Source organism: Balaenoptera acutorostrata, chromosome 3 (assembly GCF_949987535.1).
Source record: "Balaenoptera acutorostrata chromosome 3, mBalAcu1.1, whole genome shotgun sequence".
NCBI lineage: Eukaryota > Metazoa > Chordata > Mammalia > Artiodactyla > Balaenopteridae > Balaenoptera > Balaenoptera acutorostrata.
Window position 1 is genome coordinate 100,030,852 of NC_080066.1, and position 17,977 is coordinate 100,048,828.

A 17,977-nucleotide genomic window follows, 5' to 3' on the forward strand; every position below is an offset into this window, starting at 1 on the left:
ATGTTTTAAATTTTTATAATAATATGCATTTAATACATTACTATTTGACACATGCAGGAATCAGATTTATAGGTCCCATTCTGTAGCTTCTTCTTCTGTGAACATGAGAGCATATTCCGGATTTTTTTTTTTTTTTTTGAAACAAGAGGGGAAATCTTTAAAGTGCATGCTTGCAACAATATCTAATTGGTTGTCTTGCTGTTTTGTAGTAAATAATGTCAACACTGAAACTCATTAAAAAGAAGAAATCTATGTACTTTGCCAGGACAGAAAAACTGAACATTTTTAAATCACAATTTTTAAAGAAGCCTTATAGTCTAAGAAAGTATAAGAGCACTTTTTAATCAAGTTGCCAACCAATTTTTTTCACATTCATTTTGAGCACGATCCCAGACAAAAATATACTAACTTGATTAACAAGTTCAACAAAAATGTGGAAGCCAACTAGCTAAGAAAAATCCTACTTTATATCTTCATGCAAAAATCCTAAGAATCAAACAGTATCTCAAAACACAAACTCATTTAAAATTGAGTCTCTCTTCAAAATATGTCAAGCCGTAATATTCCCTTAATATTCCTTTCAGATCAGTAGGCTTACATATCTTAGCAGCAGGTTCAACCCTCCTAGTGAAAGGGCTTGGGAGGGAGGGAAGGAAGGACTTAGGGCCCAAGGAACTTATTTAAAACCTCTTTCAAAAAAAAAAAAATGGGGCTTCCCTGGTGGCGCAGTGGCTGAGAATCTGCCTGCCAATGCAGGGGACACGGGTTCGAGCCCTGGTCTGGGAAGATCCCACATGCCACGGAGCAACTGGGCCCGTGAGCCACAACTACTGAGCCTGCGCGTCTGGAGCCTGTGCCCCGCAACGGGAGGGGCCGCGATAGTGAAAGGCCCGCGCACCGCGATGAAGAGCGGCCCCCGCACCGCGATGAAGAGTGGCCCCCACTTGCCACAACTAGAGAAAGCCCTCACACGAAAACTAAGAGACCCAACACAGTCATAAATAAATAAATAAATAAAATAAATAAAGTATTAAAAAAAAAAAAAAAAAATGAGCTTTTTTAACATCAACAAGATGCCAACACTGCTAAAAGCATTTTTCATTTGCACACTATTTTGTTTGAGTGTCCTTTTCAATCAACTATCCTAACTGCCAGGATGGTCTTCCCCCTTTCTTGTGCAGACAAGAGTCCATGCCTTAGAACACTTGAAGAAGCAGTGCTTGGAATATGGAAACTAAATTTTCTTCATTAAATCTACTGAAGCAGATATTAAAAATGCATTTAATATACTGGCGATGGTCGGTGGGCACCGCTGACTGTGACAGGCCAGTTACTGATGATGTGTCATCAGATGGCCTTCTCAGCAGGCGCCTGGGTCTCAGGCTGCTGAAGGACAGCAATATCTTCCCTCGTGTGTAAGCTCTATTCATCTCCCAAGTATTTACTAAATCACAGGCCTCTGCACACATAGCCCACGTTTCAGCGTATGCTAACAAATGATGGATGGCCTCATCAATTCGTTATGTCCTGAAAGCATGGTTTCCTGCCATTCCAATCACCAAACCTCAGTGCTCCAGAGCTGATCAGTCCTGGAGAATATATTTTGCAGGCTCGATTAAAAGAGTAGAAGTTCTTTCCATTAGAGTCTCTGACACTCTCCCCCGACTGTTTGTCGTTTCAACCAATTATTTGGGTAGAATAATCACTAAGTATTCAGACAGTATAACGCTGGCAGGTTTTTTCCTGATGTCTGCTAAGGTGCAGTTTCATCTAGGACAAAACTGTTGAGCTACTCACTAGTAAAATTTATGTTTTAAAACATTTTTTCCTTCTATGCACAGCAGGCAAAACCTTAAAAATAGTTTATATCATATTATAACGTAAATGCATTAGCAGATGCATTTCAAAGAAACTTTCAAGGGAATAACCTGTCTCTAAATCATCTAAACCTTTTAAGACAATAATTCATGAGAGTTCTCTTAATTATAATCTAGATAAAGGTACAAAGTACTTAAAAATTCTTCTGACAGTTCCAAAGTTAGGTGACAAAAGTTCAACATGTCAAAGAAATAAACCCTCTTAAAAGAAGATGTATTTTCAGTTCCAAGGTTATATACGTCAGTTGTCTTTTCTATAAGCCATAAGAACATTTTTATTTTTAGCTAAGGCTTATCTACAGAACAGAAAATAATAGCACACTCATGCCTCTCACTCAGAAACAGTAAACTTTATAAAAACAGACAAACTTACCACAGCTAAACAGATAGCTGAGCTTTGAGGAAATGGAATGGCATTAAAAAGCTACACAACTTGCTGTAAATAAGCTCCTGGAAATGCTAAAAATTAAAAACAAAAAACAAAAAACTGCCAGACTCCCATTTAGCCAATAGCTACATAGTCTCTGAAGTACCCACAATCAGCATAAGTTCTGCCACGTTGCCCTGCCATTCACCTCAACCTTGACCTCAAGGTTAAGCTCACTTTTATTGTGCACAAAGGTCACCTGTATTAGGTCAAAATTCAAAGTCCCTTGTCAGAAAAGGTTGATATATTCCAACCTTTCCTTCTCCATGCATCAAATTTTTCATGGTAAAGTCATATTCAGCAGACAGTATATTCAGCAATTTATTGTGCCACTGTAATACAGTGCAGAATACAATTGTTCAAAAAGCTATCACATGAATAAAATATTTTTCATGAAAGTGTACCAAACCTAGTCTCCTTACACACCTCTAACATGAAAACTAACTGAGTCTTGTTTTTACAGTTCACAAGAGTTATACAGCAAATAACTGTCCTCAAGATACAATCTATAGTATAGTTACGACTTTTACTTCCATAATCTTTGGCTACAGGCAACTATTTTTCAGAGTGTTGCTCAAAGTTTTTAAGTAAAATTTTTTTAAAAGCATGAAGATCTCTAACCAGTTTTAATACTTTTATTCCAATCTGGCCTAAGCCACTTAAGTGAAGTAGGTCTAAAGCTCAAAGCCTCTCTGACCTAGAACTTAGAGGAAGATATGCTCTATAATAAAATAGAAAAGGAAGGGCAAAAATTACTGTATTGTCCAACTCATTATTATTGCAACTATATGATCAGCAGAACTGCACAAATAAGATAAATTGAGCAAATTCTTTGCAGGCAGCATTCTAGAATACACTGTAATTAAAAATAAGCAAAGCCTTAAGGAACAATAAATCTATTTTCTTTTAAAAAGTTTCTGCAATTTCTTTGTGTTTACCATAAGGTCTTTTTCATAATCAGTATTAGCACCATGAATAGATTTTAAGATTGTTTAAAAACACTAGTTCTAAAAAAATTTTATTTATTTATTTATTTTTATTTTTGGCTTCACTGGGTCTTCGTATCTGCGTGCGGGCTTTCTCTAGTTGGGGCGAGCAGCGGCTACTCTTCATTGCAGTGTGCAGGCTTCTTCTTGCGGTGGCTTCTCTTGTTGCAGAGCACGGGCTCTAGGCGCACGGGCTTCAGTAGTTGTGGCGCAGGGGCTTAGTTGCTCCTCGGCATGTGGGATGTTCCCGGACCAGGGATCGAACCCGTGTCCCCCGCATTGGCAGGTGGATTCTCAACCACTGGACCACCAGGGAAGTCCCCAAATTTATTAATCTTTATATTAAACACTAAAATCAACGTTCACACTCGTGTGATGATCTGTGGTATCCAACAAACTCTCCATGCCCTGGAAGACTCACTTGAACTTATATAACTACTGGACTCAAACTACTTCCTGGTGCAGAACCCAAATATCTTTCATAAATTCATAACCACCTTGTTATCAAGGTGAGGCAAGAATATAAAAGAGCTTCCAGAATATGCGGGGTGGGGGGGAGTTGCATTTGAGAAAAGTAATTAGACAAGAACATACTTTAAAATTCTCAGGTTTTAACATTCCCACTTATTCTGTCTTAGGCAGTGATCATGTTACATAACCATTTTCTATCCTGGGGGTGGGGAGTGGGGGGAATCAATCTAAACCTTGATATGCCCATTTGTCATCAACATAAAAGCACATCGTGGTTGCCAGTATCATCTAAAGACTATATTTTCACCATAGTTTGCTAAAAGCAGGTTTCCTATTACCCAGGGGGTTAAAGAAAAACACTTTGGAAACCTAGAAAATAAAGAGGCTCGTTTAGGTAAAATCTTTTCAGTTCTAACACTGAGCCTATTATAAGCATATATACCATCACAACAAGCATCCTTAAATCAACAACGGTAACAATAACAGCAGCAGCAAAATTAATTTGACACAGTATCAGGAACTACGCTAACCATTTTCTATGTACTATCTTATGTCAAGTTCATAACAATCCCATTTTATAAACAAGGACACTGAGGCACCAAGAGGTCACCTGGCAAGTAAGTCATGAAGCCGGAATTCATATGTCTATTTCCAGAACCAAGTTCTTTAAACCAATATAAAAAACTGCCTCTACAACAAAAAACTGAATGACCTCCTGGAGTTCACAGTAATAGGGTTTTGCTTCCTACCGATTTATACAATAATTAACCGTAAGCAGAGTGAGCTAAATAAACCACCCAAGGTCAATCACAAGCCATGGCAACTCTGCCAAACTCAATACCACTTGGCCAACCCACCAGTGTGGGCCCATCCCCACAGAGAATTCCACTTGACATTCTAAAATTCACATATGCTTGGCTAATATTGTTAATTTTATTGTCCACTTCTGTTTTAGTTGTATGTTGCCATATTATTTTATTACTGATACTTTGGACGTAGAAAAGAAATACTCACATCTGAACATGTGATAATTAAGTCTTTACAAAATTGTACTAAATCACATGGTAATCAATTGGCTATCTCCCAATCTTTTTTCATTACAATTGCAGAGATACTTTATTTTCTTTTTTATATTGGAGTAACTGCCAAGGGAAGATGTAACAACTAAGCTTGAAGTCTCTCTTAAAATAATTTCTGACATGATAAACCCTCAGGTATACCACTGGAGCATTTCTAAATTCCTAAAGAGTGAATAATCACTACATTTAGCCAACGAATCTACTCTGAAAGGGATTAATTTTCCTAAATGAGACATGTATATAGCTTTTGTTTTTTAACTAAGCAGCATTTTCCTCAGGTCAGTTCAATCAAATGTCCATTATGATATGTTTCATAACACCGACAATATACTAGGTACTGAATGGAATTCTAGTTCCCACAATAACCATAGTGGGGGAAAAAAATATGTATCTTCTCTCTGGACCAAAAAAAAAAAAAGCCGGGGGTAGGGGGGAAGAAAGCCCAACTCACAAAAATATTATAATTTCTAAGAATAAATGAGGCACAGATGTATGTGTTATGAGCCCTTTGTAGGAAGAAAGCTATGCTGATGGTATACAATGGCTCAGGGGCTTAAGAAATGCCTTTGGTGGCAGTGGGGAGGGACAGGGGAGCCGAGGTTTGTAGCATGGGCCAATGTCTGTGGTGTAAACACTCCCACTGTGGCTGACTTTAAGCTACTGATGTGAGGTCACAGTGTGTAGAGTGGGGAAAAGATGCTTCCGATCGGCTCTCACAAGCTGGAAAGAGCCAGCTCCAGCTCCCATGGGCTGTAGGCCAAATTCAGCCCACAGACTTGTTCTGTTTGGCCAGGAAAATGTTGGCCCACACACTGTTTTTCAAAATTCAAACAAATTGACAACACTTAAAATTCAGGATCTTTTTTTTCTGAAAAAAATCAGATCTAGAGCTGCTTTCTAGAGAATAGAAGACCTGGCAGCCCTGGGCCCACATTCCAGCATGGCAACAGATGGCTGGCGTAAGGTTGCAGCTGCCCTGCCCGTGCACACAACTGTCCTTTCACTTTGCCATGATCCCAACCCGGCCAGCTCCATTCCTTCACTCCTCGCTGATACCAACCTGGCCCCTAGACTCCTAGGGCATTCGGTGATCTTTAATTAAAGAGCATGAAGGGAGAGTTCTGCCTTCAAATGTGTAACTTTGGTCAAATCCTCCCTCAGTTTCTGCCCCTCTAACACTAACCATTTGACTATTTGACTATGATCTCTAGTTGCCATCTCAGACAAACACTCTCCAAGTCACTGAATCTGAAGTTATGAGAGAGGTATGCAGGTCCCTCTGGAGAAGCTTTTGCGATCAGCATATGAACAGCTCCAAACATGTCCACCAAAGTGCAAATAAAAAATTTAAATGTTATGAACTGAGGTTAAATGTATTTTTACCTTAATATATATTTTAGCTGGCCTCAGGAAATAAGAATTTAGATAATGTTAACTTCATCAGTTAACAAATGATGTTTGTGAGCTATTTGTTACATCTAGGCTGTAGGGGTCTGTGGGGTTTTTAATGCTATACAACCAAGAGTCTCTTATATCCCCAGTCCATTTACTATTTTAGCTAAATGGGGCTTGAAGCGCGAGTTAATTTCAAGTTTTGTTAGCTTTCCTTACCAATATTATCAGCAAAAACAAATAGCAGTGTAATATACCTTAAGCAAAAGATGATATCAGCTTGGAAGAGTTGTAGACAGAAACAAAAAATCGAAAAAAATAAATTGCCAGTCTAATTTCATGTGTGATTGTAGTAAGATGCATTTAAATGATGCTTCGCTTTCCCACATCCCATCTACAAAGGGGGCCACCTACAAACAGCCTTATTCCCCCACAAGTCTTAGACACCATCTCACAAGTTATGGAATCTTAGGGGGCTAAGGTGTGGCACAGGCATGAGTGACAAACCACGAGGTAGTTTCACCCTGCATTTCTATTCATCCTAAAGTTAAAGTTGGGTACCCACAGCATTCTTGGATGAAACATACCCAGTTCTGATTATTTGAGAGTGATCACAAATACCCATGACAAATGCTAATTCATAAACTTGCTGAGGGTAAATCTAAATCTTCCATACCCCTAGGGTGATGTGGGGAGCAGCAAGTCAATTAGCTGAGAAATGAGTTTAACTTTGGTTAAAAAGTGCATTAAACTTTGTAGACCTTTGCCATCCTATATAGTGCTAGCTGCATATTTGAGGATTTTCAACAGCCATAAGCGATAACCTTTGTAAATATCAAGGGTCTGCTATGCCTCCTATTTCCTAAAACAGGATAAATACAAGATCAGAGTTTATATCTCAGCCTTTCTAGGGCCTAAAGCAAAGGACAGGTCTAACAATAACCAAAAGATTAAAAATAAATATGTGAGTTATGTTAGAGAGGGTGAAAATGCACCATCTATTTTAAGTCTCAATCTTGTATATGACTACTGCTCCCAGGACACCTCAGAAAAAGCCTGAGCTTCACACAGAATTGCTCCAATTCACGTGAGTCAGCATTCAGTCAAGGAAAGACCCAGTGCTTACGTATTTTACTGAACAACAGTATCAAGAGACATGAACCCACCTTACTTTTTCCTCTACTTGCATTGCTTTGTTTCAAAATATTTATTCCCAGAGTGTTGAAGTTATTTCTCTAAGTTTAACAGGTTTCAAACACTTTTAGCAGCTGAATCTCAATATTTAAAACACATAAAAGAAATAAGCCCTGAGATATTTTAACATTTTACTTTGGATGGAAAATTGCAGAGCTCTCGGTTTCCTCAATGAGACTGTGGGTTTTATCAGGTCACAGTTGGAACACCACACTAGGCTAAAAAATGAAAACAAAAAAACTTATTTGCTGTCTTGAAGGAACAGAAAAGATCACCTCTCAGTCAAGAGGAGGCACTTGAAAAAGCTGACACTGTCAACTGTATCACCGCTGTTTGGCAAGAAGGAAGCTTTGGTTTATAAGGAAGAATTATTAACTCTTAAATACGTTATCAAGATGCCTCCTGAAACGTAGGGACGGAGAGAAGAAAGAAAAGTAGAGGCAGGTGTTAGTTCCCCAAAGTGGCCAGGAAAGGGCTGGATTCATGACCAGCTGTGTACCATTATTAATCCATCATGCACAGACTGCTCCAAGCTGGTTTCAAACCTATGGACTGAATCATCCTGGATCCAGCTGTCTGTCTGCTCCCCTAAGAAATGGAGACTTGTCATGCAGTAAGAAGTTGTAACCAAGCACATTTCCAGTGTTCACCATATACCAGCTCACCACAGAAGCAACCTGAAAGCAGAATGTCTAAAACAAACACTTGAAGACACTTCCCACCAAGAGAAAGACAACTGAAAATAAAAGGAAGGAAAATTTATTCTTTACCCATCTCCCGTATGATTTTCATTCCAGTATATAACTTTTAAGGTCACTTTTCATACCTACTCTGAAAAAGGACTTTTATACTGCTTGACTGCTTTTTTTTAAGGAAAATTGAACCTATATGGCAAAATTACACAAAATGTGTAATAAAAACATAATGGTAAATTCAGTCAACATTTGTTGAAAGTCAAATTATAAAATATTATCACCCTATACATCTATTGAGCATTTTTCTCCTAGGGAAATATATAATTCCTCTTTATTGTACCAGCAAACATTCCGGGATGGGTTATTACTTAGTAGACTAAAGTTTGATGCCTGAATATAGACTTAAAAATGAAGTCAATAATCTAATAACATAAAAGTCTCCCCCTCAAACTAGTAAGAAATATTGTCAGCATATAGATTCTTCTCAGGATAACACTATCTGAGGTTTTCGTCAAATATTCCTTTGCAGGAATTCAAGCTCATCTCACTTTTACAACTATGCCAATGCCAAGGGGCACAAACATCTGATAAAAGCTAAGCACTTCTTTCAGAAAGTGAAGATGCCATATACTTAACAAAATAACCTTCCAGGAGAGTCTTTAAAGCTAGGCTACAATGCAGCAACAAAATAAAAACCTGAAATCTCACAGAGTAAAAAAGCATATTTTAAAAGATGACTAAAGGAAATATATGAAATAATCATATTCTTAGGCCAATTTTTAGACCAATTTCTTTTCCAGTTTGCACTAATGATCAATACAGAAGTACTCCTAGGTGTATTTCCTAAGTATATGAGTATTATTTTTGAAGGGCATATAAATTAATTATATTTCCTTGGCAAAAATACCAAAAGAATTTCCAGTTCAATAATAGGTTGACTTTTTCTCCCTTTATGAGCTATTCTCACTCATGATTCTGGAACTCAGGTCCACCATAACATTAGTATAGACAATTGACCAGAAACTGAGTACCAACCTTCAATTCAATTGAGAGAACAAGGCCAACAGAAATAATCTTCCAGCTTTAGTAAACCACGCCCTACAGTATTAATTATATGGGCAATGTGCTACTATTATTCTAAAAAATCAGTGACTCTAGGTTTAAAAGTCTGGGTTTTTTTTTAATGGCGTTATATATTGCTATGAAAGATTTAAGGCAAGTTTCTGATATCTGGGCCATATTCAAATAATGATCAAAATCTGTGTGTTCACAGCCATACAATCAACTGATCCATATCAAAGCAAATTTGTGTCTTCTATGTTTCAAAGGTTACTACTCAGACATTTCTTCTACTGTAGGCCATTTACTAAATTCTAATAATAACAGTAATCGTATTTACCATCCATTAAATACTTACCAGGACCTCTACACTGTACTAAGTGTTTTACATGCCTTATTTCACTTAATCCTCACAACAGCCTTAAGGAACTGAAGAGCAAGGGGCAATAGAGCAAGAGGAAGAATCTGGAGTCAGACTCTGCCTGGGTTTGAATCCTGTTTCTCCTACTTACTAGCTGTGGAGCTTCATCCCTCCTTTTACAGATGAGGCAACTATGACTCAGATAAAAAGAGGCAGAGCCAAGTCATTTCCCAAGAACAAATGGTTAAGGAAGCAGAAACAATGAAATACAAGATTTCCTATGGGAAGTGGGGACAGGTTAAAATGGATCTGGAGGGGGGCGGGGGGGGGTTCAAAAAAGGACAACTATAACCAATGGTAGCACCAGATGAAGCTAGGCCACCTTAAATGCTAAAGCTAAGGAAAATTGTTGTGCTTGTCCCAAGCAGGTCCCTTCGCTACTCCACTCCTAACCAGACTAGATCCCTAGGTCCGCTGCCAAGAACTACTAAGTTCAATACTGGCAAATACACAGCAGAGCCAGCCTTAACTCCAGTTCTCAGAGTCAGGTGAAGACCTCAAGAAAATGAGCCAGGTGTATATCAGTTTAAGCACAGGGAACCCAGCCAAACGAGTTTTTAACCACTTCTTTTGAGATTTCTCTAAGAACAGCCTCATAATAGTGAATGGTTGCCTATATTGTAAATGTTGCAGACCAAGACAAAAAAAAAAAAATGCTTAGAAATGTGGAAGGCACCATTAGAAAAACCTATGCAAGGATTCCTAAGAGAAAAAAATACAGGAACAAGGTAAAGACACTTATTTGCTTAGAGATTTATGTTATCAAGAGTTTGACTTACGACTCATTAATATAGGGATAAATAGCAACCAAATAACTAATGCACAGCAAAGGAACTTGGAAAAATTAAATTGTGCCAAAGGGTTATTTACCAACAAAGGAATTTCCAACAAAGTTATATCTCCTCTAAGAATCCGTTTTGACTAACCATATGTGAACTCACTGTACAACAAATCCTTTGGTTTCTAACATTCTATGATTCTAATAATTTATAGCTATTAGATGTGTCTTAAACTCTTTCCTCAGACTACAAGTTATTCAAAATCAATTACTACATTATCCTTTCTGTTTTCTAAAAATTATCCAAATAGTGCCACAAACATAGTGAGCACACAGTGAGTTATTACAGACCAAATGCTGTAAGAGGTGAATAAACTGCAAGGACCAGTGAAAATCATGGGCTGACTGTAGGATGGATTGTTTCACATAAAATGGTGGTAGAGGATGATACTAGTTGACAGAGTACTCCAGTGAGAGTAATAGAAAATCACCGATAAGGGCTTCCCTGGTGGCACAGTGGTTAAGAATCCGCCTGCCAGTGGACACGGGTTCGAGCCCTGGTCCAGGAAGATCCCACATGCTGCGGAGCAACTAAGCCTGTGAGCCACAACTACTGAGCCTGTGCTCTAGAGCCCGCGAGCCACAACTACTGAAGCCCGCATGCCTAGGGCCCAGGCTCCACAACAAGAGAAGCCACTGCAATGAGAAGCCCGCGCACCTCAACAAAGAGTAGCCCCCGCTCGCCACAACTAGAGAAAGCCCGTGTGCAGCAACAAAGACCCAATGCAGCAAAAAGTAAATAAATAAATTTATTTTAAAAAAAAAAAGAAAAAAAAAAAAAGAAAATCACCGATAGGCAAATACCCACAGTAACTATTTCATGCAAGAGCCACTGATGGATGCTAAAATCAGAGCGAAAAAGTGTGAGGTGAGAAACTGGATATTTGCAGAGTCTCAAAGGATATCCCCACAAGGTAATTATTGGAAAGTGAACTTTACAGTGGAGAAACTTGTCAGATACCACCCCTTAACCAAGTGAATAACGTTAACCTCAGCAGTAATAAGACATACAAAGTCAGCTCCCCCTTGTTATGATGCCCTGAGAAAGGCACAACATCACTTCTGGGGTATTTACGCCAAAAATGTTTACCCTCCTCTGATCATGAGAAAACATTAAGCACAAACTTAGGGACATTCAACAAAATAACTGACCAGTACCCTTCAAAAATGTCAAGATCATAAAAGACAAAAAAATATTAAGGAATAGTCATAGCCTGGAGGAGACCAAAAAGAAGACATGACAACTAATCTAATGTGTGATCCTGAAATAGAAAAGAGACAGTCAAAAAACAAACAAACAAACAAACAAAAAAGAACAATAACAAAAAAAAAACTAGCAAAGTTCAAAACAAGTCTGTAAATTATTTGGCTATATTGCATTAAAATCAATTTCCTGATTTTGACAAGTGTATGTTGGTTATGTAAGATGTTAACATTAGGGGAACCTGAGTGAAGGGATATATGGTTAACATTTCTGCAACTTTTCTGTAAGTTAAGAATTTTAAAATAAGGTATATATATATTTATACATCTTTAATATTTATATATATAAATAAAGAATGATATATAATCAGATACATATGTAGTGTTTGGGCAGGAAAATACAGTGTAAAATATGACCTGATAAGTAGCAGCTGAATGGGCTGGGGGCTTCTACCTGAATAAGGAAGTCCAGGAATAAGTTGGGAGATGCAAATCAATGACTATATCCTCAGCAAGTACTTAGATACAGTATTCCTACATTTTGGGGGTCAAAGGGCCCACTTAATGTAAAACTGCAAAATAGAATAGAATAGAATAAGGGTGAGTTTAGGAGTTGTAAAATATTAGACATCACAAAATTCTACTCCTTCATTTTAAGTGGGAGGATTGTGAGACCAGAGTGGTTAAAGTGATGGCCCAAGTTCAACGTAGCGACTTGGAAAAACAAAAATTTGTAATTTCAGTGAAAACAAACAGGCCATGGAGAAATGAGGCTAGCAAGTAGAAACCACAGTGTAAAATAAAAGTTAAGCTTGGGAAAAATGAAGCTATATATTCACCTTTGAGCATATACTAAAATAAACTACAGCTAGAAAGATTAAGGAATTAAAAATAAGAAAGAAAGCCATAAAGAACCTAGGAGAAAATTTAGGGGGAAGATTTATTTTTCATATCTTAGGACATGAAAGGACAAAAAAAGCATAAGTTTAAAGTTAAGAATATAAAAAAATAACAATATTTAAAAGCACAACAACTAGGAAGATATCTGCAACAAAAATATGACATGTAAAGCATCAACATCCTTAAAATATGCAGATCAATAAACAATAACAAATCAATAAACAGTAAGAGCAAACATTCCGATAGAAAATTAGGCAAAGGACACCAGGCAAGTAATTCAAGAGGAAGAAAATTAAATGGTTAATAAACAATGTGGAAAATATACAATGCATTATAGTCAAAAAATGTAAATTATGAGATGTCATTCTTGATCCATCATATTAAAGACTAAATGATGACTCTCTTCAACACTGACAAAAGTTGCAGAAACGAATACTGCCATGTGCTGTTGGTAATTGGATTAATACAATCTTTTTGATAGTAATTTGTCAATACACTTCAAAATCCTTCCAAACATAAATATCCTTTGGTTTGAAATAGCTAGTTGTTGTTAAAGTGTGGCCAATGGACCCGTGGAGTCCCTGAGACTCTCTCAGAAGTCTACAAGGTCAAAACTATTTTTATAGAAACAGTAAGACATGATTTGCCTTTTCCTCTGTGTGACATTTGCACTGATGGTGCAAAAACAACGGTGGGCAAAACTGCCAGCTCCTGAGCACAAATCAAGATCTGGCACAACTGTCCTCGGAGTCACACACTTGCAAGAAGAAAGAAAGCCAGCTTCACATAAGAATATCTTAAGATTCACTTATTAATTTTATTAAATCTCAACCCCTGATACACATTCTTCTAACATTCTGTATAACAAAATAAGAAGTAAATGCAAAGCACGTCTACTGCATATCGAAGTATTATGACTGTCTCAAGGGAAAGCACTTGTATGATTGTTTGAGAGCTGAACTAGATGCCTTTTCCATGAAACACCATTTTTACTTGGATGAATGATGAACAAAGTATGATTATTCAGATTTGGATATCTGGCAGACATTTTCTCAAAAATAAACAACATGAGCCTGTCACTTCAAGGGAAACAACTGATAGTATTTGTTGCCAACGAAAAAAATTGAGCTTTCAAGGGAAAATCAAATATTGGAAAACTCTGTATCCATCACCGTAAATGTGACAGCTTCACATGTTACAGACTTTTCTGATGAGATCAGTGGGGATATTAACAAATGTGACTTTTTTGATGCTGTATAATAAAAGGTGACAACATTTAGAAGACTTGCATAACTCACAACCAACATTTTGCAAGTGAACAATGCATGATGATAAAAATCATGCATGGGTAAAAGATCCACTCAAAGTTCAAGACTGGCCAAAAAGTTCTATAATATGGTTTCACATTCCACATTGCAATTAACTTTTAAGAAAATACTACTTGTTGGGTACTACGTAGTAACAAAAATATCCACAGTTATCTGAAAAGTCTATTAAATTACTCTTCCCTTTTCCAACTACATATTTGTCTGAGGCCAGAATTTCTTCACGTTCTTTAATCAAAACAGCATATCACAATAGGTTGATTGCAGAAGCAGATATGTCTTCCTTCTATTAAGGCAGATATTAAAGGGATTTGCAAAAGTGTAAAGCAAGGCCATTTTTCTCACTAGCTTTTTGAAATGATGGTTATTAACCTTTAAAATTGGTTAAACTTAATACGTTTATTATTGTTATTTTAAAATAAATAAGCAATTTTTAAAATTTCTCAGTTTTAATTTATATTTTAATAAACGTCAACAGACATAACCCATATAAACAAAAGTTTTCTGCGGTCCTCAATACTTTTTTAGAGTGTAAGGAGATCTGGAGACCAAAAAGTTTGAAACCTGCTGATATGGTCATTCCCAATTTCTAAGATTCTAAAGTAAGAAAATAAGCAAACTTGGCATAATATATGGACAGAAATAGAAAATTAGAAAAACAAAACTGTTGATGTCCAGCAATATGGAAATGGATGGTACATCTAGAATGTGATATTATTAGTATTTGAAACAAATTATAAGGAATTTTTAAAGATGAGTAATGCTCACTATATGTTAAGTGAGAAAAGCAAGAGCTATAAACTACATTAGCAGAGAAAGTACCATACTGACAAAAAAAGACTAGAAATATTTTTTAAATATGTTAACAGAAATTTTCGGAGCTATAGGATTATGAATAATTTTTATTTTCTTTACTGAGCACGTACTACTTTCAAAATCAGGAAAATAAAAAATTTTAGCAACTTTTAAAAGCATTTCAGTACTTTGATTATTTTTAGAATTCAATTTAGGTGAACATCACACAAAAAATAATTGCTGCTGTTATTATTATTAATATTAAAACTAATTAAGGCAGCTTAGTATAGAACTCTGAACTGAAAGTCAGGAAACCTGTATTCTAAACTCTGTATCCTGTTAGCCATTCAATAACTCTAGGCTTTTTGACAAGTCACTTAACCTCTTTGAGCCACCAGAAATTACCTCTGAGGTCCTTACTTCACCAACTCTCTGGCAAAATGAACTATCAAATCTAAAGGTTGTTCAAGTCCTGTGCAAGAAACCTCTAAAGTAAAACAGTGCTATGATGCAAACTGTGAGGCCAACTCCCAGATCACACTCTTTACGGAATTCCTACCGATGCTGCTAAATGGCTCTTTAATTCCTTCTGCAGATTGGTGCAGCCTCTCTCAATAAAGTTTCTGGTAAATGAAGAGTTAGTTATACCCTGAATGGTATTTGGGAGAAGCAAAAAATATTTGGCCATATTATGAATAAGAGAAAAAAGGGCATACGAGAATAAGCAAGACAGCACGGTGCCCCAAACGAATGGAGTCTTTCTTACGTATACTTCGTAAGTCCTTAACAACAGTCAAAGGAGGTTACCTCTAACGGAGAGGACAAGGTGTTTGCTATGGAAAAGAATGAAAGAAAAAAAAAATGAGGGAGAGAGAAAGAGAAGAGGGGAAGGAAAAGAAAGAGAAGCAAAAATACAGTGCTAATATTAAGTACGTAACAAGAGCAGAATTATCTAAATGTATGCTGTATCTTAAAATTGCCTAGAAAAATCTACCTATCCCCTTAGCTGACCAGCCTTCACCCTTCACTGTTCATTGGCAGAGTTGGCAAAGAGTTAATGACAGAAAATTAAATTCCAATTTGTCAATTTTGTTCCTTGTTAGCAAGTCTGATAAAAATCTTAGACTATAAAGGTTTAAATTAAATCTGGATAATATTAAAAAGAGATCCCTTCATTTTACAGATTAGGAAAACTGAGTCCTTCAAAAAAAAACTGAGATCATAAAAGACCTTCAATTTGTACTTTACTAATACCAATTATCCAATAATCTCTCTTTCCTCAAGAAAACACTTCCATGATGATGTCAAAGACAAGGAAGCTAATGGTGCTCAGTGCCACAAAGTAAAATGGTACAAGTTTGGATTTGGTTTTGAAATAGAAGAAAAGTAAACAAACATTCTATACTTTTAACATGGCACAAATACAATAACCTGGTTGTTCTGGACTGGTTCTTTGTGTAATGCCAGGGCCTCAGTTTGCACATCTTTAAAATGAGGCAATCTATAGCATATAGTTGCTAAAGTCCCTTCTTAGAAAGCTGGAGAATCCTAAAAATCACTAAAAAGAAAGACATGCTTGGGGAGGAGGGAAGTATGAAATACACCTGGTATGGCTATTCAAATGACCAATCTTGACCCAACAGTGGAATCCGTAGGGTACCTGTCTCTCTGACTGGCTTGAGAACACTTGGGGTCACTTCATTGCAGTAGAGAGCCATAGTAAACTATAAGAGGCCCCTTTAGGCCTGTACTCCCTTGTTTGTTTCCAGAGGCCAACTGAAAAGGGTCCTCCATTTCCACCTTTTGAATCTACAATTCATATTTCCACTTTGAGAGGGCCCTGCTACCCATCATTCATTCCTAGTATCTGTCAACCCCTAGACATTTATGCAGCACCTACTTATAAGCACCCATCACCTAGCAAAAACCAAGTTTTCAATAAACATTTGTTGACTTGAAGGGATTCATCCATTAAGACTCTCCTGAGAAAAGCAGGTCAAAGAAGAAACCTTTTTCACCATTCCTGCTCTCCTAACACCTGACACTCATGTTCCTCCCCAGTCATGTGTGACACGTGGTTTCTAAGTGCTGGCTGGGCTGCCAGGCACAGCTACTGCAGGCAAAGGTCTCTTTGAGGGGGGAGATGGGCACTTACCTGGGGAACCTCTGCTTCAGCTTCCTCAGGCTCTGCCTGGTAGGCGGCACAGACACTAGGCACTGGGCTATCTCGTCGTACTGGGCTTTAGTCAGTATCATGTTGGGCCAAGGACTGGGAGGTGGCAGTGAAAAGGAAAAAAACACCCTGGGCTTGAGCAGCCTTGGTGTCGGGAGACGGGGGGTGGGCACAATGCGGCACAGCGTTGTGTCCCCGACTTTCTGGGCTTGCCCCTACCCTCCTGCACCCCTGGCTGCACAAGCCTGGGCTTCAGCCTGCAGCTCCGCGGCGGGAGGCGGGCTGTAGATCAACTGCCCTTCCTTGGCTTTCTGAGCAGCCGCAGAGGGCCCGGCCGAAGGCAACCTGCCGCCATGTCACTTAAGGGCAAGCCAACCAGGAAGTAACGGCCACAGGCAGAGGTGCCGCCTAAATCCTACTGGCAGGTCCGTGGGCAGGGCCCACCTGGGATTAACGTGGGATGCTCTTGGCGGTCATGCCTTCCCTGTTGCCAGAAGACAGGAAGTCCTGGCGCATCGACAAGGCAGCAGGGCCCACGTGTAACCGTGATCATTAAGCCTGAGCCCGAGAAAACCACTGCCAGGGCGCGCGATTTGAACACGCTTCCAATCGCGCCCGTTTTACCGCAGCTCCAATCGGAGACTGGCCTACAAAGAAATACGCCTTCTCTCGGTTCAAGGCTCCCTACGTCCTGCGAGCGTCAGCGGAGGATCTGTAAAACCCAAAACCCACTAGAATCGCTGTAGACGTACAGCTTGGCTTGTGTTGAGGGAAGTCTGACAATTTCTGCAGCTGGCGAGGAACACAGTTTTGGCCCTGTTGGGAAACAGGCTAGAAAACAAAACCCACATCATCAAACAGCGCGCAGTAAAGAATTAAACTCTCACTCCTCACAGGTGCTCAAGAACTGAAATCATTACTTATTCATCTGTGAATCCCCAGCTCTCAGAAAATAGTAGGTATTCAATAAATGTTTGGAGAAATAAGTCAGTGAACGAATTTATCTGTTTTGTGTATGTGTTGTGAGTGGATCTCAGCTATCCTGAGGCCATTGATTAGGACATCAGTGCCTCCTTTAATCCTTTTAAAAAATCTATTTGGTTCTTAAAAGGCCATGTGTCATGTTTCTTTTCAAATTTTAA

The 17,977-nt window shown here is 38.2% G+C and overlaps 1 protein-coding gene across 1 annotated transcript in view; it reads right to left on the minus strand.

Moving 5' to 3' along the window:
- Positions 1-17,133, minus strand: part of CDIN1 (CDAN1 interacting nuclease 1) — a 167,028-nt gene extending 149,895 nt beyond the window's left edge. The window contains exon 1 of the mRNA XM_057542685.1: positions 16,818-17,133. Within this exon, the coding sequence (XP_057398668.1) occupies positions 16,818-16,918 (101 nt within the window). The 5' untranslated portion in view covers positions 16,919-17,133. The remainder of the gene's footprint in view (positions 1-16,817) is intronic.
- Between the last annotated feature and the right edge of the window lie 844 nt (positions 17,134-17,977).